Genomic DNA, 25117 nt, shown 5'->3' with positions numbered 1-25117 from the left:
ATAGCATATTCAAAAGCAGAGACATTACTTGGCCAACAAAGGTCCGTCTAGTCAAGGCTATGGTTTTTCCTCTGGTCATGTATAGATGTGAGAGTTGGACTGTGAAGAAGGCTGAGTGCCGAAGAATTGATGCTTTTGAACTGTGGTGTTGGAGAAGACTCTTGAGAGTCCCTTGGACTGCAAGGAGATCCAACCAGTCCATTCTGAAGGAGATCAGCCCTGGGATTTCTTTGGAAGGAATGATGCTAAAGCTGAAACTCCAGTACTTTGGCCACCTCATGCGAAGAGTTGACTCATTGGAAAAGACTCTGATGCTGGGAGGGATTGGGGGCAGGAGGAGAAGGGGACGACAGAGGATGAGATGGCTGGATGGCATCAGTGACTCGATGGACGTAAGTTTGAGTGAACTCCGGGAGTTGGTGATGGACAGGGAGGCCCGGCGTGCTGCGATTCATGGGGTTGCAAAGAGTCGGACACGACTAAGCAACTGAACTGAACTGAACCTTGTGGTTACACAGCTCACCTCATTCATCTCACCCTAATGCCAGCCCTGATCCTATATCTTGATTATAGTGTAATCTTAACTTGATTACATCTGTAAAGATCTTTGAGGGGGAGGGGCACAATTCAATGTTCTTGCTACACTGTGTGCTAAGTCGCTTCAGTCGTGTCTGACTTTTTAGGACCCTATGGATCTTTACGACCCTACAGACTGTAGCCCGCCAGGCTCCTCTGCCCATGTGATTCTCCAGGCAAGAACACTGGAATGGGTTGCCATGCCCTTCTCCAGGGGATCGTACCCACATTTCTTATGTCTCCTGCCTTGGCAGGTGCGCTCTTTACCACTACCGCCACCTGGGAATGGATTGTATTTAATTCACAACCTGGCCTTGTAACAAAAAGAATGTAAAGGACTAAGGCTGAGACCTCCCTGGTGGCTCAGATGGTAAAGCGTCTGCCTGGAATGCAGGAGACCTGTGTTCGATCCCTGGGTCGGGAAGATCCCCTGGAGACGGCAAATGGCAACCCACTCCAGTACTCTTGCCTGGAAAATCCCATGGAGCGAGGAGCCTGGTAGGCTACAGTCCATGGGGTCGCAAAGAGTCAGACACAACTGAGCGACTTCACTTTCACCTTTCATTAAGGCCGAGGTAACTTTATGATCCCAGAACTTGGTTCAGTGTCAGACACATCATAAGTGCTCGATTCATGGCTGACTTTGTGTCACACACTCACTTCTGTAGGCACCTATTTGAATTCAGTGGGAAAGTATTAATACTTGATGGAGGGCTCAGCCTGGTTAAGTGCAGAGAGAAGTTATTCCCAAAATGTAACAGACATGAATTCTTTAGGTCTTCTTGCTGGAAAGAACTTAGCAAATCTGTTTGGGAGTTTTCAAAATCTGCTCCCAGAAATCCCAGGGGAAAACCATCCAGAAAAGTAGGAAGGAGGCTGATTGGGTGGTGCTCCAGTTCTTCTCCCTGAAATCAGAGCCTTGACACTTTATTTGCTTAATCTTTTCAACTTCTTTATTAGATTGCAGCATCCTCCTCCCTAATTACCAGAGAACTTGGTAACCAGGCCAGAGAAAGCATCTTGTTCAGGCCTACTGCTGATCAGCAGAACAGGAAATAGAACAGGATAAAAAGGTGTGGCAGAGACTGCTAAGTATCTGCCAAAATCCAATCTTCTCATTTTCCTTAACAGTAGAATCCTTTTTTAAAAAAAATTGCTTATTTTTCTGGACCCTTGATCTTTCAAAATAAAGACTAGATTTCCCAGCCTTCCTTGCAGCTAGGCATGGCCAAGTGACTTAAGTGTGCCACTGATGGGCCATAAATGGTGGTGTCAGATGGGGCTTCTGAGTCATGTCCTCAAAGGAAACTTCCTTACCTTTTCTTCTTGCTGGCTGGATTGTGGCTATGAAGACAAGCTCAACCAACCTCCTTGGGTCATCCACTGAAAATGGTGAAACACCATGGCAGGAGTCCAGTTCCTTAACATTGTGGACACTGAACCAGTCCAGATGGCCTCCTTCCAGGCTTTGTTTATGTGAGAGAGAAATAAACTTCTATAGTATTGAAACCACTGTTTCTATGGGTTTTCTGTCCTAGGCAGTCAAGTCTAATCCTCACTGATACAGAGGATTAGTTGCAAGAGAATTCTTCCCAAATCTGACTCTGATACTATGGTGATTTTAAAACCAGGTTGCAGAACTTCCCTGGTGCTCCAGTGGTGGAGAATCTGCCTGTCAATGCAGGAGACATGGGTTCGATCCCTAGTCTGGGAGGATTCCACATGCCACAGGGCAACTGAGCCTATGCGCCAGAAACCACTGAACCTGCACACTAGAGCCCTCAAGCCATAGCAAAAGAAGTCCACATGCTCTAGAGCCCATGCTCTGGAACAAGAGAAGCCACCACAATAAGAAGACCATGCACCACAACACAAGAGTAGCCCCTGGTCACCGCACCTAGAGAATGTCCACACACAGAAACAAGACCCAGTATAGCCAATAAATAAACAAAAATAAATAAAGCAAGGCTGCAAATTCTTTGAAACTCCCTCCCCTTGAATCAAGGCAGACTTATAAGTGCTTCAACCAATAGAATATGGTAGCAAAGAAGTTAGGTTTATAGTAGAAAAGAAGTTAGCAAAGAAGTTAGGTTTAACTTCTTAGGTTAGGTATAAAAGGCCATGAAGTTTCCACCTTGGGAAACTTCATGGGCCCACTGTTCTTGGAGTCTTGAGCTGCCAGGAAAGAAATATGACTATCCTGATGCCATCATGCTAGAGAGGCCATAGGTAGACACCCAGTCAAATAGTGTCAGCTGAACCCAACCTTCAGCCACCCCAAACAGCCCAGGCATCAGACAGGTGAGTGAAGAAGCCATCTTGGAAGCAGATCCTCGTCAGTCATTTCACATCATCTCAGCTGTGTCCCCAGACATCAGACCAGAGAAGTTCTGTCTTCAAACCCCTGACCCACAGAATCCATGAACATAATATTGTCTTACACCATGAAGTTTTGGGATGGTCTGTAACACAACGATAGATAACTGGAACAAATGGGTGATTTTAATCAACATATTTCAACAGGATATATTATTGAGCATCTGTGATGTGCTAGGTACCACGCTAGGGGATAGGCATGCTATAATGAGCACGTGTCAATGATAAACAAAGCTGGACACTAGTTAAAGTGGGAAGAACAGATTTGAATCAGTAACACACTATTGCACTAGGAAAGAGGGTCCAGTATGAACTCATTCAACTTTGATTTGTACAGAGGTAACTGGGAGTTTTAAGTAAACTTGAAGAAGTGAAAAATTACAAAGGATTGGTCAGTGTAAATGATTAGCCCAGACATGTCTGTTGGCTGGCAGTCATCAAAGTCAGATTCTGTGTTCCCGCTGTGGCTGGGAAACAGAGGCCCTGTCCTTTCTGATGATTGCATTTTAAAAGAATGGCTTTCAGGTCTTTGAGAAAGATACTCCTGAATTTTAGGAGATATATACACATCTTAAGGGACAGAGAAAGATTTACAACTGTAAGCCCCTTTTAGTAAATGCTGTAAGAAAAGGTGGTCAGGGGCCTCTGGTTAGGTGTTGGACAGAACAAACAGCAAATTCTTTGGATAGCCTTGAGCTTTCTTAGGCAGGCACTTAAGGGATCATAGTCTCTCTCTTTTTTTTTTTTTTTGCCTGATCTGCATGGCATGCAGGATCTTAGTTTCGTTCCCTCTTAGGGAATCAAACCTGCTCCCCCTGCAGTGGGAACCTGGAGTCTTAACCACTGGACTGCCAGGGAAGTCCCAGGGTCATAGTCTTTGAAACTATGTTGGTGTTTAAGTCTTTTTAATGTGAGGGGAAATGGGTGGATAAAATCATTTGTGTTGAGTCTATAGCTTTTACAGCCCATGGTTGAGCCCTAGTCAAGAAGAGGGTTTGGAGGAACCTGTCTAGAGTTTGGTCATGGAGAAAATCTTTGTTATAAGACAGATACTTTTGACATCATGGTGTTGAGTGTGTTGGAATGGATAGATAATAAAAAAGATAACTTATTAGGATTGTGATAAGTATTTTGAAGAAAAATTACAGGGTGCTAAAAGGACTTATACTAGTAGAATCTGGTTTAGGGGTTTAGGAAGGCTTCAGGGATGGGGGAGCCTGGTGGGCTGCCGTCTATGGGGTCGCACAGAGTCGGACATGACTGAAGCAACTTAGCAGCAGCAGCAGCTGTGAAGAAGTTACCTGAATGTTAAAGTGATATCAGAGATTTGAAATCATATATTGGTTAATCTGGAACTCCTTCTGCTGGTGCCCAACTCAGGGAAATTGATAGTCTTATATCTCCTATAGAAAGTTAGAGTGTGTAAATTGGTAAGCTAGTCCAAAGGTTTTTATCAGATATTCACTATTTTCAAAGGGATCACAGCCAAAAAGTTAAGAAGCAGAAGTCTGGTCTGATTCTCTCATTTTACACATGGGGAGCCTGAGACACAGAGTGGGGAGATGGTGTCCAAAAAGTTGATGGCTCAGGCAGAGTAGGATCTAACTTGCCATCTGCTTCGATTTACAGTCTCTAGTAACTGGGCTCCCTGGAGGGTATGGCTCTTTCATGAGCCATCTCCCCCAGGGCTCCAGGGGGGAATGGGGTTTGGAGTGAACCAGGGAACGCAGTTCCGACCCAGAGCTGCTGCTGGTATCAGACTAGTGGGAGGTGACTCCACCCACAATAGAGTCTGCAGGTTGGAAGGCAGGTGTGATAGGAAAGGCTTGGAGCTGTGTCTTTTGGCCTCTGTCCAAACACTCAACACATTTAAGATCTGTGGTCAGATTAGAAAACAGACAAGGATTACAACTTGGATTCGTTTACCAGATTGGAATACATCCCAACAGAGGTTCAGTTGCAGGGAAAAGAGTGATGGAATTAGGCCTTATAAGACCTAGGTTCAAGTCCCAGGTAATGCATACAAGCTATCACTTATTAAGCATCTATATATATATAATATTGAGCACCTATATAGTTTTATATATATATATATATATTCCCAGGTTGCACTAGTGGTAAAGAACCCATCTGCCAATGTAGATAAGAGATATGGGTTTGATCCGTGGGTTGGGAAGATGCCCTGGAGGAGGGCATGGCAACCCACTCCAGTATTCTTACCTAGAGAATTCCATGGGCAGACAAGCCTGGCGGGCTACAGTCTACAGGGTTGAAAAGTGTTGGCCATGACAGAAGGGACTTAGGCAGGCATGTTTATATATATAAAGCCTAGCAATTTATCTATATATACATATATATGCATAGACTTTATAATATGCATATATATAAACTGCTTTTTATTTATATATATGCGTATTATAAAATCTATGCATATATATGTATAAATTGCTAAACTTTATATAAACTGCTAGACCTTATCTATATCTGTGTGTATATATATATATATATATATATATATATAAATGGACTGCTAGACTTTATTTTTCATGTATAATCTCACTTTACCCCCTGACAACCTTGCAAGGTAGTCAGATGAGAAAACTCGGGTTCAGGCATAGTTTATCCATGGTCACACAATATACAAGTGGCAGAACAAGGATCTGAGTCCAGGTCAAGGACCTAGTTCAGGATTTTCTACCACACACCTCAATGGCAGGCGACTGTGAGACCACAGGCAGCTTAGCCTCGTGGCAGGAGCACTTCCTTGGAGCCCACTTGCTTGAGCTCAAACCCCAGCCCTATCACAGACTGCTGTGAGGCCTTAGGAAAGTTACGTAACCTCTTTCAACTCAAAGTGCTGACCTTTAAAATGCTGCTGATAATAATAGTACCTGAGTAAGGTTTTTGGAAAGGGTGGAAAGAGCTTTTGCAAGAGCAAATGGAAAATGCCTAGTGCTTTGCTACTCAAAGTGTGGTCCTTAGATTAGCAGCACTGGTACCACCTGGGAATTATTAGAACTAAAATAGTGTGTTAATAGAGGTAAAGTAACAAGTTACTCTGCTTACCCAGAGTATTATGTAAATATTACTAATGATGATAAGTTGGCACCCATAGAGGGCAATTTCAGTGGGGACCTTAATTCTTCTCATACCTCTTCCCAAATTGAGTAGCTTACCCTCTCCTTGGGTTTCTTGTTAGTTTGAGGAGCTTATTTGTTCTTTGATTACACCATCTTATTTGCTGCTCAACCAACAGATAGATTTCTGTAGAAGGCACTTTTGATTTGTCATATTAGTTCCTGTCACAGAGGGTCATTACATTTCTTTTAGAGTCTAGTAAGATATACGGTAATGGTAATTCAAACATAAGTGGGAAAAGATAGCTGATACAATCAGTGATCAGGGCAACTTGATATACATTTGGAAAAATAAAGTTAAATGCCAGCCTCACACCTTGCATGCAAGCTAAGTCTCTTCGGTCATATCCGACTCTGTGTGAACCTATGGACTATAGCCTGCCAGGCTTCTGTGCATGGGGATTCTCCAGGCAAGAATACTGGAGTGGACTGCTCTGCCCTCCTCCAGGGGATCTTCCTGACCCAGGGATCGAACATGCGTCTCCTTTGTCTCCTGCATTGGTAGGTGGGTTCTTTAACACTAGTGCCACCTGGGAAGCTGCAACCTCACACTTTACACCAAAGCAAATTTCTAATGATCTAAGAATGTCAAAGTAAACAAAAAAATAAAATAAAATCCAATGATGAAAGTATTGGATAAAAAAACCCAGAGATCATTACGGGAAAGTTTTATAAATTTGACTACATAAAATTTTTAAATTCTGTAAGGTCCAAAATAATATAAGCTCAAGACAAAAGACAAGCCAGAAAGACATATTTGCAGATGACATTTACTCAATATATAAATTAACAGAGAAATAAAAAGAAAAAATAGAAATAAAAATGACCAAAGGATTTGAATAGACAGCTCCCACAAAAAAGAGATTTAAAAAGGTCTATAAATGTATCAAAGTATCTTCAACTTCTCTACTTAAAAAGCATGCAAACTAAACTTATTCCAAAATAGTTTTTCACCTATCAGATTGGAAAAGATAAAACAGGTTATTAATTCCAGTGTTGTCAAGGATGTGAATAAACAGGCACTCTTATCCAGTTGGTAGGAATGCAAACTGGTATAATCTTTTGGAAAGCAATTAGGCAAGATTTATTTGCAATGTTAGTATTTATATCCTGTTGATTCTGCAATTTCACATCTACCAATTTATTCAACAGAAATAGATTCATAAGTGCTCAAGAGATAAGCTTACAGGAAGCTTATTGCAGTATTGTATGTAAAATCAAAAAGTTGGAAACAACCCAGATATCCACTAAAAGGAGATTACAAAATAAAGTCCTGCACATCCATATAGTGTCATTAACAAGAATGACATTAATTCTGGGTGTTTAACATACAAATGAGCTTAAGCTACATTGTCAAGTAAAAAAAAGCAAGTTGTAGAGTGGAATGAATAGTATGATCCTGTTTGGGTAAAGTATGTTGATATGAACAAAGGAAAAACTCTAAAGAAATATTCACCAAACCACTAATCATGTCATACTTATTTCTGATCAGTGAGATTCTTTGGCCCTTTCATCTTCATTCCATTTACTATTTTTTCAACAAATATTTATTGATCACCTACTACTTGACAGGCAATGTACTAGATTCAAGGGATATGATGGTAAATACCCAAAGTCATGGAGCTAAAGAAGCCAACATTCTATATTTCTACAACACTGGAATTCTTAAAACAAATATTATCATCTTATCAGGAAAAAAAGATATTTTAAGGTAAATCAATATTCTTTAGAGATTACTTCCACACTTCTTACCTCCCTGCTAATCCACTGCACCAATCTCTGGATCCCTGTTCTCTCTTTCCAACGTTATTTCCTCCCTTTTTGTGTAACTACCCAGATCACATCCAGTCTTTCTGGCCCAACTTGTGGTCAAGCTTTCCCATGAAACTGTCAGTGACACCCCCGAACTCTGACACTTTACTCTGAATTGACGACAAAAGCTTACAGTCTGCCCTGTTCCACAATCATGTGGGATTCCCTGGGGACCACCTTAACACACATAGTGTCTGGAGCACACGAGGCACTCAAAGTTGGTTGAACAGGGACTGTGTCTGTGATGGAGGTGCACTACTCAGCTGGCCCTTCAAGAGAACCTGCTTTAGGGAGAACAGCCTGCTGAGAACCTCTAGCTGTGATATTCTTCCTGAGGCTACGCTTCCTTTGGTTTCTCCCAGTGATCAAGCATGGTAGGACACAGAACCCAGCCATTTCTGTTTGATGCACGAAGCCTTAGCAGACTCCCTTTGCCTGGGCACGCCCCATCAGCCTGGTTGAGTCATCCCCAAAATCGCAGGGCAATCTGAAGCTCTTTCTACCCAAGCCTCCTTCCCTCCCACTCTCTTTTCCCAGTTATACCTGCATCTTGGTCTGAAGGCACTCCTTCTCTTTCCTGATTCCTTCCGCCTTTATCCTATATAAGCATTTCTCCCAGGCAAAAACCATTATGGCATTTGATTCTCAGAGGACCCAGATCAAAATAAGGGTTAGTGAAAAAGTCCTAGAAGAGAGCTCATAAATAATAAGACTGTAGATACACTTGCAGAAGAGATTTATGTACCAAGATGTGCTGGATCCATTCTTCAAAATCTCTGTGTACACAAATCACCTGGGAATGGTGTTGAAATGGATTCTGGTTCAATTGGTGTCTGGTGGACCCAAGATGCTATATTTCTAAGAAGCTGTTGGTCCAGGGACCAGTTTGAGCAGCAAGGGACTGGATTCTTTATTTGCCCCCTCAGTCTCTCCTCCCTGGGAGCGGCTGACGTGAGGACCACGTCAGTAGGCTCTGAACCTCTGGCTAACTTAGGTTTGGCCAATGAGGAGCACTGGCAAGAGATCAGGGGACAGGAGGAGGATGAGGCCAGAGGTTTTTATTCCTCTGGGGATGCTTCTGCTGGGTTGCCATAGGCTGGCTGCGCCCCTCTATTAGAGACCACAACTCCCATCAGGTACATTTCTCCAGTTTTCTCTCTTGCAGAACTCCAGAAACTGCTCTCTCCCTTCCCTCTTTAGGCCTGGATTGGTAATGGCTCCCTACTGTCATCAGCCTCTGAGTACTGCATCATCCCTTGTGGCTCTTAGTATCTGCCCACATATCTGTAATTAGTCCGTTAGTAAATGGTCCTCATTTCCCCAGCCAAATGTACCATCTGTCACCTGCTGGGACCCTGACTGCTACAAGTGCCATTCAATGAAGACTTTTTTTTTAATAACAGCAGAAAACTGGAAACAACCTAATTGTGCATCATTAAAAAATGATTAAATAAATTATGGTACATCTGCTTAATGGTGTTATATGCAACCATTAAAAAGGATGCAATAGATCTATATTCACCTACATGAAAAGATGCCTAAGCCACTTGTTCAATGAAAAAAAGGGTGGAGGGGATGTTCAAAATAGCATGCATAGTAGGAACCCATTGCTTTAAAAAGTTAAAAAAAAATGCATTTGTTAAGGCTTGGATTGCAAATAACCACCACCCTGCTCAAGACAAACCTAACTGAAAAGAATTGGGAGATGGGGAGCAGTTATGGCTCCATCTTTTTCTATCACTTGTCTTTGCTTTTCTGTATAGTGGCTTCACTCTCAGGAAGGCCATCTTTAAGTGGGGACACAGCAAGCCCCAGCCTACTTATGACAGCTGAGGACCTCAGCAGAGAGGGTCTTCTTCCCAGCTGCTTTGACAAGAAATCCTGGGCTGAAGGAATTGGAATGGGCTTGGACATACACTAATCACTAAACCACTCAGACTGAGAGTGGGGGAAGGAAGCTCCCCCAAAAGAGAGGGTATCTCTTTCCTGAGTAGGAGAGGCAAGACAGGTATAAACAACAGAGATCCACTCTAGAGGGAATATTTGTAGTAGACCTTTGTTATCCTTCTTGGCTGCCCAGCATCATAACCCTTTCCTATCCAGGCACCCTACCTTCTGGGGCACCCACAGTGGAGCCTACCTCCCATTATGCTGAAAATGCCAGAAATGCACTTTCCCAGCCCCCTTTCTGCAAGGCAAAACACACGACCTGGCCAGGCCACTCTGATGCTCCCATCTCTGGCTCGGACTCTGAAGCCAGTGACACAAAAAAGGGCCTGTGTAGAATCCACCCTGGTGTAGGATGCAGTTTGGCATGATTTGGGGCACTGTTCTTGGTTGTGGAGCCTTCGGGGCTGGTTCTCTGGCCCTTGTGGGATCTGTGAACTATGAACAAAACCTCATATTAAATCCCCTTTCTTCTTAAATTATTCAGAGTTAATTTCTGCTACTTGCAATCAAGAAGCTTGATTAATGCCTATAAGTAGGTGTGCATGTTAGAATACATATGAAATATCTTTGTAAAGATAAAATAAATGTGAATATTGGTTACCTGTGGGAAGTAGGACTGGGAAAGTGGAAAAGGGAAAGGAGCTTTTGCTTCCGCTTTATGCCCTTTTGTACTGTTGGAATTTTCTTTTTTGTACCATGTATCTTACTTCTATAATGAAACAACTAGTTAGTAAAGTATAAGAAAAGACACCTTAATAAATAGAATAATACAAGGAAGCAGTTGCTCAGGATTTTCAAGGAACCAAGTCCTCATTAGACATTGAGAAGGAAGTTGTTCTCATCTCTATTGGTGAATGAAGCCAAATCTGGAAATGAGTGACTGTGTACACTCACACCTTGCTTTATTGTGCTTTCCTTTATCGTGCTTCCCAGATGTGGCATCTTTTATAGAGTGAAGGTTTGTGGCAACCTGGCATGGAGCAAGTCTATGAGCACCATTTTCCCACCAGTATTTGCCTTCTTTGTATCACTGTCACCTTTTGGTAATTCTTGTAGTATTTCCAACTTTTTCATTATGATTTCATCTTATGGTGATCTGTGATCAGTGATTTTTGATGTTAACTATTGCAAAAAGATTACAACTCACTGAGGCCTTAGATGATGCTTAGCACTTTTCACAATAAAGTATTCTTAAATTAAGGTATTTACATTGTGTTTTCAGACTATGGCACACTTACTACAGTATAGTGTAAACATAACTTTGGTATGCACTGGGAAACCAAAAGTCACGCGACCCGCCTTTCTGCAATGGCTTGGCACGGAACCCACATTATCTCTGAAATATCACTGTACCACCTGCAAAACTGCCAAAGCGATTGGCTCTGTCCCCGTTAACTCATCTGCTCAAACATGTTCTATGATTATCCATTAGTCACAGAATAAATCCCTGGTACTGAAGCATTTTGCAATCTGAGCCCTGTGTACTTTCAAGACGTCCCCTCATTTTACTCTTCACCTAAAAGACTCTCTTCCAGCCCACCGGCCCAGACCCTAAGGGCATTACCACCTTCTTTCGATCTACCAAAGCCATGACCTTTATTCCTTCCTCACACCCTCAACCAGTTTTGTTCTGTATTATAATTCTACATACACGACATAGTCCTTTTAACAATAATGTACTAAACACCTACTCAACATATAGCTTTTTGCTAGACTTTGGGGCCACATCTCACAGTCTATGGGAACCAATTACCCCAGATCAGAATGTTAACCTCTGTTATCGTGATAAATGGGAATGTAGCATAAAGCAATTTGCTGGCCGGGCTGCTCTTATTAGAATCTTTGTCTTTGCCTCTGCCTGGATTGCACTCTTTCCACATATCAGCGTTACTTGATCACTCAATTCCTTCAGGTCTCTGTGAAAATGTCATCTTTTCAGTGATTTCTTTTCTACCCAATCTATTATAAAACGACATCCCATCCTTTAGTCCATTTACTTGGATTTTGTTATGTTCTGTTTCTTGTTTAAAAACACATCATAATTTAACATACAAGTTACTTACTTGCTTGTACCTGTCTCTTTCCACTGTCAGGCCCAGAATGGCAGGGAATTTTATTTTCCATTCCCTGAAGTTTCTCCAGCACCTAAAACTGTGCCTGGCACATAGTAGGCACTCAGTAAATACTTCTTGAGATAGAAAGAGGACTGGACTAGATGTCAGAAGACCTGGGTCCCAGTCACAGCTTTCCCGCATGACAGTTGTGTGGCCTTTAGCAAGACATAACGTCTTCAAGCCTTAGTTGTTGTTGTACAGTTGCTAAGTTGTGTCCAACTCTTTGTGACCCCAAGGACTGTACCAGGCCAGTCCTCCCTGTCCCTCACTATCTCCAGAGTTTGCCCAAGTTCATGTCCATTGAGTCCTTGATGCCATCCAACCATCTCATCCTCTGTTGCCCTCTTCTCCTTCTGCCTCAATCTTTCCCAGCATCAGGGTCTTTTCCAATGTGTGGGCTGTTCATAATCAGCCTTAGTTACGCTGTAAATTGGAGGTGATAGTCTGGGCCCTTCCCCGTGGCCGACAGCATTGCTGTTAAGGATCAAACAGTGGGTCTCAAACTTGAACGTGCTTTAGAATCACCTAGAGGGCTTAAGATACAAGTGAGTGGACTCCATATTCGGTTTCCGATTCAGTAGGTCTGGGTAAGATGAGAAAGCCTGCATTTGTAAAATGTCGCAGATGGTGGTGCTTCAAGAACCACTGATGAAGAGACATGAAGGTACAGGAGGTGCTTGTAACCCTAACGCCTGTCCCAGACAAGAACGGCCCTGATGGCCGGGCAGGACATTGTGGGAAGAGAGAGTGGACCCAACTGTACCTTAACTCAGTCAACGACCATTTAGGAGGCGCCGGGTTAGTGCTGGGTGCTGAGGGTCAGCGGCGCGTGCCACAGGCCTATGAGGCTGCGGTCTCAGACCTTGGCCCAGTGGTCAGGAACTCGCAGCGTGAGGAGGGCTGGAGAGGCCGCTCCGACCTCCGTACGGGGCAGGAAGTCTCTGGAGCTGCGAGGAGGACCCCAAGCGGGCGCCGAAAACTCAAAGCCGAACTCGCGAGCTCGGCGGGCGTACGCTGCCTGGAGCTTCCCGGAACCCGCGGTCCACCTCCGCCCGGTTCCCCGCCCCCGGTGCGGGCGATTGAGGCGCGCTCTCGCTCCGGGCGCGCGCCGGGCACACAGTAGGCGCGCGCCCCGGCCCTCCGCACACGGCCGGCACACAGTAGGCGCGCGGGCCGGCGGAAGTGGGCGCCGGTGTGCGGTATCCGGGGGCGGAGCTGGCGCGGCCCGCCCGGCAGACAGGCCCGGGCCGCGGGCCGCGATGGGTGAGGGCGGGTTGCCCCCGGCCTTCCAGCTGCTGCTGCGCGCCTGTGATCAGGGAGACACGGAGACTGCGCGGCGGCTGCTGGACCCGGGGGCTGCGGAACCCACGGAGCGCGGCGTGGAGCCCGAGGCGGGCGCGGAGCCGGCGGGGCCCGAGGCGGCCGGGCCCGGGGCGGCGGCCGGAGCGCCGGTGCCCGTGGACTGCTCGGACGAGGCGGGCAACACGGCGCTGCAGTTCGCGGCGGCTGGGGGCCACGAGCCGCTGGTGCGCTTCCTGCTGCGACGCGGCGCCTCGGTCAACAGCCGCAACCACTACGGCTGGAGCGCGCTCATGCAGGCGGCCAGGTGAGGGGGTCGGGGGTGCCAGGGAGCCTGGGTGGTGTCTAATGACCCCTGGGCGCGGGTGGGCTCACGCGGTCGAACCTGCCCGGCGGCCCCCAGCAGACGCTCCGGGAGGTTAAGAGTGAAGTACTGGTTCGAGAGAGTTGAAATCGTAAACTTTGAGCAGCTAGGGATACGAACTAGAAGCGGACGCTCTTTTTAATAACGTAAAATCAGAATCCTAAAAGCATCGGCCTTTCAAACACAGAATCTGGAGACAGCAAATAGAATCTTAGAGACTTAGAAGCTTAGTGATATTCATTGCAGCAAGGTTTTCCCAAAGAACCTACCTACCCACCCTGGCTTGGTGTTGGGGATGCTGCGGTACCCAGATGAAGTCCCCACGGAAGCGGTGCATTTGCCAGTGGGCGGGCCAGGCAAAGGAACAGACTGCTGGGGGGACAATCTGAGGGAGCTCTTGGAGAACCTACTCAGTTTCAGGAAGTGAGGGAAGGTAGGTATATATTGTCGAGACCTAAGGATACCTAAGTGTTGACCTGGATAGAGGGAGTGAAAGATGGGTGATAGGTGCAAAGGTTTGGAAGCTAAAGTGAAATATGCATTCGTAGGACTGCTAGAACGATGTTGTGGCTGGAAGGGCTTTGGAGTAGTGGGAGATGAGTCTTCTCTGGAGAGAAAGAGGCAGATGCTTGGTGGCAAGGCTGGGAAAAGTGACAGTTCGTAAGGGCACTGGGGAGTAATGGAGTATTCTAGGCAGAGCAAGTGACAGAATGAGATTTATGTTTGGAAAGATCACTTTTACTGCAGTTTGAGGATGGATTGGAGGAGTGAGCTAGAATCAGAAAGTCTGGTTAGGAAGGGATTGCAGCAACCCAGAGAGAGGTGATGGTGGCCTGGACCAGAGCAGAGATGGCTGTGGGAGAGCAAAGAAATGAGTTTGAGATGTATTCAGGAAATAGGATGAACCAGACTTGAAATTCTAGTATAAAGAAACTCTGGGGGGACTTCCCTGGTGGTCCAGTGACTGAGACTTCACACTCCAGTGACTGAGACTTCACAATGCAGGAGGCCCGGGTTCAATCCCTGGTCAGGGAGCCAGTTCCCACATGCCACAACTAAAGATCCTGCGTGCCGCAACTAAGACCCCATGCGGCCAAATAAATAATTTTTTTTAAAAAAGAAGAATCTCTTTTTTTTATATATACTGTGAGGTATACTGTGAGGTCTCACTCCTGTCAGCCATCTACTTAGATCCCACCCAGTTTCTTGGAGAAATTTCCCAAGAAAGGAACAAAGGTCATTTGTAATTTTGGTGAAAGTGAATGTCACTCAGTCCTGTCCAACTCTTTGCGACCCCATGGACTATATGGTCTGTGGAATTCTCCAGACCAGAATACTGGAGTGGGTAGCCGTTCTTTTCTTCAGGGTATCTTCCCAACCTAGGGATTAAATCAGGTCTCCCGCATTGCAGGTGGATTCTTTACCAGATGAGCCACCAGGGAAGCCCAGGAATACTGGAATGGGTAGCCTATCCCTTCTCCAGAGGATCCTCCTGACCCGGGAATTGAACCGGGGTCTCCTGCATTGCAGGTGGATTCTTTACCAGCTGAGCTACTAGGTAATTTTGATGGATTTTGCCAAATTGCCCTCAATGCAAGTGTATTACTTTCCAATGGCTGCTGTAACAACTTATTACAAAGCTAGCTGCAACCACATCACTCTGACCCCTGCTTCTTCATCATATTTTCTGACTCCTCTACCTCCCTCTTCTACTTTTAAAGATCGCTTGTGATTCCATTGAGCTCATCTGGATAATCTCCCCATCTCAAGGTCAGCTGATTAATTTCCCCTTTCCCACAGAATTTAACAGGTTCTGGGAATTAGGATCTGGACATCTTTGGGGAGCCCATTACTCTGTTGACACAGTAGTGGTATCAGTTTACCCTCCCCGAAACAGTGTCTATGAGTGCCTGTTTTTCTACAACGTGTCCAACAGAGTATATTATTAAACTTTTGGATTTTTGCATCTGATGAATGAAAAATATTTCAGTGTGGCTGTGATTTGTGCTTGTTAAACTGAGTGAAGTAAAACATCTTTCCATATGTATGAGCCATTTGATTTTCTCAAAGGCATTGAAATCACAACATTCTTACCCATAATCTTCTCATTATGACCCAGTTATATTTTATTTCTGAGTTCATTTCCAAGTGTCACACGGTTGTTCTAATCTAACTTGTATTGCAGGAAAATTTTTATTGTGCATTATTTTCAAATATGTCATTTTCAACTGCTTTGTGATATATCATCCATGGGCAGTACTGTGCTTTGATTAACCATACCTTAGCTCTCGGGCATTTATTTCAGTCTATAAACACACCTAGGGAGTGCATCCCAGCTGTAACACTTGGCTGCCCATTCGCATGGGTAATGCAGTGTGTTATGCATCTATCAGTGTGTCAGGCACCCTTTGTCTTAAGACACCTGATTTCTTGCCCGGCACTCTCTGGGGGTGCCCATAATGTCTTTTGGGCTATGGACCTTACTTCTGAGGTTCCCTGTCTCTTTTCGTGGCCCCATCCATTCTTCCAGGCTTTAAAACTCCAGGTAAGTCCTCATTCCAGTACCTGTCTGTGCCATCCTGTCTCTTCTTCCCCTCTGTCTTACTTAGTTCAGGGCACACATTTATAAGTGGCTTCCTACTTCTCTCTCTTCTTCCAAGTGTGCCTTCTGTAATCCCTCCTCTGTAGAGCTTCCAGATCTTTCTGAAATGACTGGTTGTGTGTGTCCCACAATGGCTCCCTTGGATCAGGATGGCCAAGCACATGGCTGTGTGCTGACACATTCCAGTCTTGTGCTTTTCCTCCATGAAAGTAGACGTGCCTCAGCAATGGTGCTCCCGGCAGCCACCACTTTCAACGAAGGGAGCATCTATTTATTGTCACAGCTCTCTGTGTTCCAGAGCTCATCATTGGATCAGGACCACCAGAGACCCTGTGCCTGGACTGCAGTTGGGTCTCTTGTGAATGTTTCAGCATCAGAGATGGTGTCATTCATGTTGTTTTTTTTTTCCTGTTCTTAAAACAACCTTTATTGAGTACTTATTTTGTGTCAAGCTCTGTGCTAAGTGCTGCAAATGAGTGAATTCATTCAGTCTATGCAAAATTTGAGGAAATGCTACTGCTGTCTTCCATTTTACAGATAAAGAATTGAGGCTCAGAGAAGTTAGTTCACTTGTCCAAGGCCACACAGCTACGAATGGATAGAGTCAGATTCACACCTAGGCAGGTGCTCCAGAGCCTGTGCTCCTAGCTATGAGTCCCATAACTCACTGTTTTCTCTTGGTATTGGTCACAAGGAAGCCACTTGCCAAATTTGCTTAACACTAAACGGACAGGTTGTGTGGTGTTTATTTTGGCTCCAATTTTACCCTTGACTTCCTTACTTTGTGCCTGCCAGCGTGGCAGAGCTGGCTTCTCCGCCCAGGGCTCTCTGAGAGTGGGAGTATATGCCAGGTCTTTCAACAGAGGTGTTAATTGCTGAAATTAATTGCTAATCGTAACAGCTGCTCAGAAAGCCCCAAACTTCCCTATCTTCAGTAATTACCTGTTAGAAAGTTAGCATCCCCCAAATTATCTCAGCCTTCATTGAATCATTTTTTATATTTTCAGCCTAATTTTCAATGGCCTCTTGGGCTACTCCTGAATTCAGAAAGCATCCCGAGTGTCAGCATTCCTGCCTAGATTTAGGCTTTTCCTTCCTCTGTGAGTTTGTTATACCAGAAGAACTGGAGTTTCAGATCTTAGGGTCTAGGTTCAAGTTTTGACTCAATCACTTCCAAATTGAGAGATTCTGGATTATTGCTTTCCATTGTAATCTTCAGATTCCTCATCTGTGAAATACATTATTAGCAGTTTATCTCAGGGCTTACTAAGATCCAATAGATAAAAACAGGATAGTATCTTGTTATCTGCTGCTAGATTTTTATCTCATGCTTGATGACTAAATAGCGTAATCTTTTATAATTATCTAACCAGTTCTTCACTCGAAGAGTTGACTCATTGGAAAAGACTCTGATGCTGGGAGGGATTGGGGGCAGGAGGAGAAAGGGATGACAGAGGATGAGATGGCTGGATGGCATCACTGACTCGATGGATGTGAGTCTGAGTGAACTCCAGGAGTTGGTGATTGACAGGGAGGCCTGGCATGCTGTGATTCATGGACACGACTGAGCGACTGAACTGAACTAGTTCTTCAGCTGTTTCTGTTGCCTGTTTTGACCATCCTCTTTGGTTATGCCAAGTGTTCATTCACTCATTCAGTTGACAGAATTGCCTGAGCTCTGCTGGAGTGCAGTCTAACAGGAAGACAGAATTATAGAAGGAGGGCCCAGGCACATCAGTAAGGGTGAAGACAGGGGATTGTGGGTTTTCAGGTGAGGTGTACCTGAGTTGATGTGGGGGCATCATCTGGAAGCTGCTCAGAGGAGATGGGATCCGAACTGAGTCCTGCAGCAGGATAAAGGATGTGCTTAGTCAAAAAGGACAGGAGGGTCAGAAAGGCAGGATGGCAGAGGCGTGGACAGAGAATAATTGCCAAGTGCAGGTGAGCAAGGCCAGAGTACAGCGTTGGGAAGAAATGAGGTTGACAAAGTTGGCAGTCCTTTCCGGGCAGTGGGACGTGGGGCAGTAGCCATGAGATTTAGGTTTGGAGAATATCATCGTGAAGGACAGGCAGGGAGACAGGCTGGGGTTACAGCTCTCTGCCTTTTTGTCAGATTCCGTCCACTCTTGGAGAAGGGGCGGGACAGGCCTGGCCCCCCTGCAGCTGGGGAAGCCAGTTCACCAAGCGCTCCCTCCACACTCTGCAGGTGGGGTGACCCCGGTGCCGTTAAGGTTCATGGCCCAGAAGGTATTTGTAAGTTCAGAACATTGTTCAGCCTTGGCTCTGCCTCCACAGGGAGGAGGGAGGCCCTGGGTTTAGATGAGAGGCAAAACCGCTTCCGGAAAGGAGGGAGCGCCACAAGGGATTCATTCAAAAGCTGCCTCACAGATGCAGGCCTCCTGCCGACATTACCATCTTGTAAAACCTGGCGCGGGGTGGGGGGCGGGGCGGGTGGGGGTTGGGGGGCCCTTCCAGCTCTGAGCCCGGAGAGTGCACTAGAAAGAGTGTATTTGCAAATACTGCAAAACAGAACTCTCCTGCCCTCTGGTGGGAGAAGGAAGAGATTTTACTGGGAAGAGTCATCTGTTTTCCTCTTCCTGGTATCAGAGTTGGGTACTTGCCTGTCTCCCCAGCAGGGGAGGTTGCTCAAGTTTCCCTGGAGAGGGTCTGGCCCAGACTAGATTCTCAGCCACCAGCAAGGGACATTCCAGCCAGCAGGGGGCATCAGGCCTCTGGGGAGAGGTGCCCCAGCCCGCCTCTGCTGACCACAGCTATGCCACACCTCTTGGCGTGGGGTCTGTGGGCTTTCTGTGCATGTGTGTTTGGGGCTGGGGAGGGTAGATGTGAGTCAGACTTGGGCCCTGCCCCTGCGGAGTGAGCACAGGCAGAGAGACAGCTCACCCAGCTCTGAAGCAGAATCGCATGAGCTCTGCCACGCGGGAAGCAGCGAGGTGTGGGGCAGCAGGATTCAGACAGACTGGGGTTCTGACCCTGTGGATTTCGCTCACCAGCTGGGTGACCTTGGCACGTTGTGTGATATAAGAATGTTTAAATGATTCCCTTTCTAATAGCTGACATTTATGTAGTGCTTCCTTTGGACAAGCACTGTTCTAGGTGCTTTATGTATATTATATATTTATATATATTAACTCATTTAATCCTCCACAGCTCTTTTAGTAGACACAGTCATATCCCCACTTTAGAGATGAGGAAGTGAAAGCACAAAGAAGTTAAAGTTCTTTGTCCAGGATATGCAGTGGATGGCAGAGCTGGATTCGAAACTGTAGACAGGGCAGTGTCTTGCCTTTGTGGTGGTGCAGACACAGAGCAAGCAGTGTGCCTAGCACCAGAGGAAGGCCTTTCATTATAAGCAGCTATTACAGCGTGAAAAATTAATGGTTCAATAATTAATAATTTAACAACCGATGTGCTTAGTCACTCAGTCATGTCCAACTCTTTGTGACCCCATGTATTACAGCCTGCCAGGCTTCTCTGTCCATGAGGATTCTCCAGGCAAGAATACTAGAGTGGGTTGCCAATGCCCTCCTCCAGGGGATCTTTCCAATCCAGGGATAGAACCCAGGTCTCCTGCATTGCAGGAGTATTCTTTATTGACTGAGCTACCAGGAAAGCCCTAACAATTTATAATTGATTACATGAGCTTTCTCCTCATCAGGTGTCTTGTGTCACTAATTGTCCATCTCCCTGGCAGATTTGGGCACGTGAGCGTGGCACATCTTCTTTTGGATCATGGGGCTGATGTCAATGCCCAGAACCGCCTGGGGGCCAGTGTGCTCACCGTGGCCTCTCGGGGTGGACACCTGGGTGTGGTAAAGCTGCTCCTGGAAGCTGGTGCCTTCGTGGACCATCACAAACCCTCAGGCGAGGGGGACAGCGGGGACGAGCTGCTGGACATCACGGCCCTGATGGCTGCCATCCAGCATGGACATGAGGCTGTGGTGCGTCTGCTGATGGAGTGGGGCGCAGACCCCAACCATGAGGCCCGGACTGTGGGCTGGAGCCCGTTGATGCTGTCAGCACTCATCGGGAAGCTTGGCATGGCTCAGCAGCTGGTGGAGAAGGGGGCCAACCCCGACCACCTCAGTGTGCTAGAGAAGACTGCCTTCGAGGTGGCACTTGACCGCAAGCACAGGGACCTTGCAGACTACCTGGACCCGCTGACCACCGTCAGGCCCAAGACAGGTCAGGCTGTGCCACCACTAACCTACCCCCTCATCCCACCATGGCTTCCCAGAGGACCCAGATTTGTGTTTAAACAGCAAAAGCCAAGGGTTGCCCAAACAAAAGGGCCTGCAGAAATCATAGTCCAGCCCGGGGGGCAGGGGAACTTAAGACATGGCATGCAGGTGCCTGGCCCACCCTCCACAGAGTGATCTGTAGCTCTCGGAAGAGCCTGGACTGCTGCACAGCAAGGCCTCTCCCTCCTAACCAGATGATTCTGGTGTAGGAGGTTCTGGGACCCTTCTAGAAAGTGGTCAGCAAACTTCTTCTGAGAAGGACCAGATAACAAATATTGTAGGCTTTGTGGGCCGTACAGTCTGTTGTGACTCCTCAGTTTTGCTAGAGTAGAAGCAACCTACGTGATATGTCAAGGGTGGGTGGGGCTGTGTTCCAGGAAAACTCTAATTCTAAAAACAGGCATAGGGGCAGGTTTGGCAACCTCAGCTCTTAGGGCACTGTGCCTAACCTCAGCTGCCAATGACCAGTCCCCAAAGACTAATTCACAGGAAATTCAGCCTACTTTTGAGCTGTGTTTTTTCAGCATCTATTAGTGTATCCTGTTTCTTTTTTCTTTTTGCCATCTTTCTGGCATATAAAGAGCTGTCTAAGCACTCCTTAGCAAATCTGCCACAGAACATACCATGTTTTAAAACCCCTAGTTCATCATGTGTAACACAGCATGTAATGTAGAGCTGCACAGCCGCAGTGCCCTCTGTCAGTAATGAGTCCGATTTCTGCGTCATTCCTGAGACAGCCCGGGCTGTAAGGCCAGGCTGCAGCATGTGAGCATTTAAGGCTGAAAGGTAAAAATTGAAAGAACAGGTCTTCAGACAAACTGCCTAAAAAGACTTGAAAGTATTGCAAAGTTTGATACCATCCAGAGAATACGCAAATAGTCCCATCAATGAAATTGTAAATCAACTACACTTCAACTTAAAAAAAATTCAAGTGGCCCATTTAAAAAAAAAGAAAACCCATCAATCAAAAGATGTTGCAAATTTGAGAAATGCTTATTAGAAATACACTGTCTGGTCAGAAAACCCTGAAATAAACATGTTGTAAAACCATGTAACAACAGAGAGATGGCAAAAATGGAGAGAACACCAAAACAGAAGGGAAAAAGAAGTAAAGTCTAAGGAAACCTGCCTGAAGCCAGATCTCTTACTTTTGCGTGGATGGGGACAGTGAGGGCCAGAGGAGTAGAGGCTGGTCGCAGGTCACACACCTGTTAGAAGCTGTGTGACACTTAGGAGGTAGGGGGTTCTGTGGGAAGAGCATGGGTGTGACCCCACCCAGTCTAGCCTTTGTGGGGCCTCTGGGATCTGGACGCGCTTGAACTCTCTCTTAGCCTCCCTGTGTCTCTTGTGTAGAGTGGACTCAATGGCAACTACCAGGAGGTCATGAGCAGAAAACAAGCTGGCCTCTGGTGTGCGAGCCCTCTGGCCAGAACATGGCAGTTCAGCATCAGGTCCCGGGCAGAGCTGCAGTTAGAAGTTAGGGCTCCAGTCTCACCCAGGGTGTTTTTCTTGACTCAAGGCCACTGCCCTCGTTTAAAGGCTTTGGGTGGTGTGATTGTAGCCGAGATGGGAAAGGGAACTGCCTCCTCCCGTCCCTGCTGTGCCTCCACGCCTGACGGGCAGGCTCTCACCTCCCCCTTGGGGAACATTCATCCATGTTGCAGGTGAGGGAGGTCAGGCTCAGGGAGGGGGTCAAGCGACTTGCTCAAGGCCTCTGCCCTAGAAGTGATGGTCGGGGACGTGTGCCCCACCTATGGGTGCTGAGCTGTGCCTTTTGTGCAGCTGATTCCTCCTTCCTCAGATTCCTCCAGCCGGGTTTCTGGGGTCTTAGCTCCCCACGAACCTCCTTACAGACTGCCCTGGCACTCTGGGGAAGCAATGCCCTCCTCTCCTCAAAATGTGGAGGTGCAGACACAGTGGTGGACGTAGCCAAGGTCACCCTCTACCTGGCTCCACCTGGACGTGACTGTGCTGGCCGAGGGACCTTGACCCGTTGCCTCCATTCTCCAAGCTTCAATTTTGTCTTCTGTAAGTGAGGTCCCCTGCCTCCCAGGACCACTTTGAGAATCAAATGAGGCCACGCCAGCCCAGAGAGAGCACGTGAGAGATGCCGGCAGCTGCCGTCACCCGTTACCTTTGCTGTCGTAACTGACAGGACCAGGTCACGGTTACGAGCAGACTTCCCTGTCGAGCAGACATGGGTTTGAGGCTCAGCTCTCACTTTGTGGCTGGGAGGCCTCGGCATGTTCATTGTCCCTCTAGGACTCCAATGTCCTCTTTCATAAAACAGGTGTAACGAATGCACTTGCCTTGTGAGGTCCCATGAGCAGTAGGAAGATAATGCTGGTAGTACCCCCGAGTACCCCGGAGCCTGGCACATAGAGAGCAGTGAGCGGAAGCTACCAAAGTGGATTTGTATTCACCATTCGTTCATTCTAGTATTCTGCAAGTATTTGTTGACTGCCAATGTACCAGGTACCACTCTAGGCCCCAGTGAACAAACCAGATCCAACCTCTGCCCTTGAGGACCTTGGCTTCTGGAGGAGAGACAGGCAAAAAGTAGGAAACAAGCATGTTAAATAAGTTACATAGTAAGGTAGGTGGTAAGTACTGTGGTGAGGAAGAAAACAGGGGCGAGGTGGAGGATTTGGGAGCAGTGGAGGTACTGGGTGGTGCAGGCCACCATATGAAGCAGGTCATTGGGTGGCCCCTGAGAGGAGCTGGGAGTTCAGCTGAGTTGCAGGAGCTGAGAAAGTGCTCCATTTTCAGGCTCTCAGAGAAGAGCCTTTAAAAGAGCCATGTTACTAATAATGACAGATTATTAAACAAATAGTATTTGACCCCAGCTCTTTTTGTGAGGTGCTAGGAACCCCCCCCCGCCCCGCCCCGCCATCAGGGCCTTGGAGACTGCCAGCTCTCTCCCTCACGTTAGCTGCAGGAAAGGGTACCCTTGAGGCTGTAATCGTCACTGTGACACCCTCCTCACCCTCAGTGTGATCATTCCCTGGGCTGTGGAGGGGTCCCTGGAGTTGCTCTGATATTGATGCAATAATTGGAGCCCAGAATGAGGAAGGGACCAGCCCAGGGTCCGTTGGCATCAAGCATAGCTGCTCCAGCCTCCTGAGGTCAGGCTAGACTGTCATTGATTCGTTTGTACCAGATGGTTGCTTAGCAACCAACACTAGGCCCAGTTGACACATTCTTTTCTGTCAAAGAGTCTTGGCATGAAGGAGGCTGTGGCCTATAGCAAATTAGACTCTTAAACACTTAAAGGAATGAGGCATATTTTTTTAAATGAAGTTTCATAATCATTTCTTTATAGTATCTCAAAGGCAGAATTAGGCACTTGGTTCCATGGCCCTGTCTATACTTTGCTATAAGTGCCCTGGAGTTAACTGGTGCCCTTTCTGAGGTGAGTGCTGGTCACTAGGAAAGATAACAAAAATCGCTGTTTGTGTGGTGGTGGTGGTTTAGTCGCTAAGTTGTGTCTGACTCTTGCAGTCCCGTGGAATATAGCCTGTCAGGCTCCTCTGTCCATGGGATTCTCCAGGCAAGAACATTGGAGTGGGTTGCCATTTCCTTCTCCAAGGGATCTTCCCGACCCAGGAATCGAACCTGGGTCTCCTGCATTGCAGGCAGATGATTTACCAACTGAGCTTTGAGGGAAACTGTTTGTATAGAGCTTAAAAATTTCTGGAGTGTTTTCCCATCTATATTATCCACCCCTGCAACCACCACCTGCTTTCCATGTTAGCATGTTGTCTGCATTATCAGTGATGAGGAGACACATCTCTCTGGAAATACGTGAATCCAGACACCCTGGCTCCAGACTCCTTGTGCCACTCTGCACCTTCTTCCAGCTGCTGGCGGAGGCCGATCAAGACCAGGGATGTGGCCCAGAGTCACAGGTTTTCTCCTGCAGCTGCTCTGACCTCTAGTATTAGTCAAAGGAAGTCCTACGTTGGCTCTTACCAGCGAGAAGACTAGTCGTGAGGGTGGCTACTTTCTGACAGGAGGGAGCAGGTTACCCACTAGCTCTAGCTTCAAGGAGGGTGATGGAGAATAGATAAAGAAGGGGCTGGCATTGGGTGGGTGCAGCGAGGCCTAGCATGAAGATATCAGATGGGAGCATCTGCAGGTCTGGGTCATAGGTGACCTTCAGAATCACTCAGATGGCTGCTTATTTGGGAAAGAAAGCAAATATTAGCATTGGCAACCATGACCTCCTCTGGGCTTAGCTGCCCAGTGTCTTAGGTATTAGAATGAAAACCTGCTCTGGAATTACTTCATGGTTGTACATTTACTTTTTAGAATAAAAGAATCATTGTTTCTTCTTAAAATCTTCATAGGAATACAGATTTTTCCAAGACTATACTTTTCCATTATATCTGAGAAAGGACATTCCAAAATTTGGAATGCCTAAAAAAGACTGCTTTATGAGTTGTGGGATCCGGAAATGGTCTGCTTATTCATGTTTTCCTGGCCAGATGACCTCCCACAGTCTGTCTCTGAAGCGTTTTCAGACAGTCTGACAATAACCCTTCCAGAAGGGCTGCTGGAGTTAGTCCATTACCTAGGTCTCTGATTAGATTGCTTGTGAAAAGTAAATCATTTTTAAAGGTGGGCTG

At 46.5% G+C, this 25117-nt stretch overlaps 1 protein-coding gene across 6 annotated transcripts in view; it reads left to right on the top strand.

The window, feature by feature from the left end:
• Positions 1-12926: 12926 nt before the first annotated feature.
• ANKS6 (ankyrin repeat and sterile alpha motif domain containing 6) overlaps positions 12927-25117 on the top strand; it is a 51424-nt gene continuing 39233 nt past the window's right edge. For 4 of the 6 annotated variants that reach the window (XM_025281779.3, XM_025281778.3, XM_025281781.3 and 1 more), the window contains exons 1-2: positions 12927-13571; positions 19943-20433. In XM_025281779.3, coding sequence (XP_025137564.3) covers positions 13225-13571; positions 19943-20433 — 838 coding nt within the window. In that variant the 5' untranslated portion in view covers positions 12927-13224. The remainder of the gene's footprint in view (positions 13572-19942; positions 20434-25117) is intronic. The other 2 variants (XM_025281780.3, XR_003108232.3) reach the window with 1 other exon arrangement.

The sequence above is a fragment of the Bubalus bubalis genome, chromosome 3 (assembly GCF_019923935.1).
Source record: "Bubalus bubalis isolate 160015118507 breed Murrah chromosome 3, NDDB_SH_1, whole genome shotgun sequence".
Taxonomy (NCBI): domain Eukaryota; kingdom Metazoa; phylum Chordata; class Mammalia; order Artiodactyla; family Bovidae; genus Bubalus; species Bubalus bubalis.
Note: the sequence above shows the minus strand (reverse complement) of the source record. Positions and strands in the feature narration are given on the sequence as shown.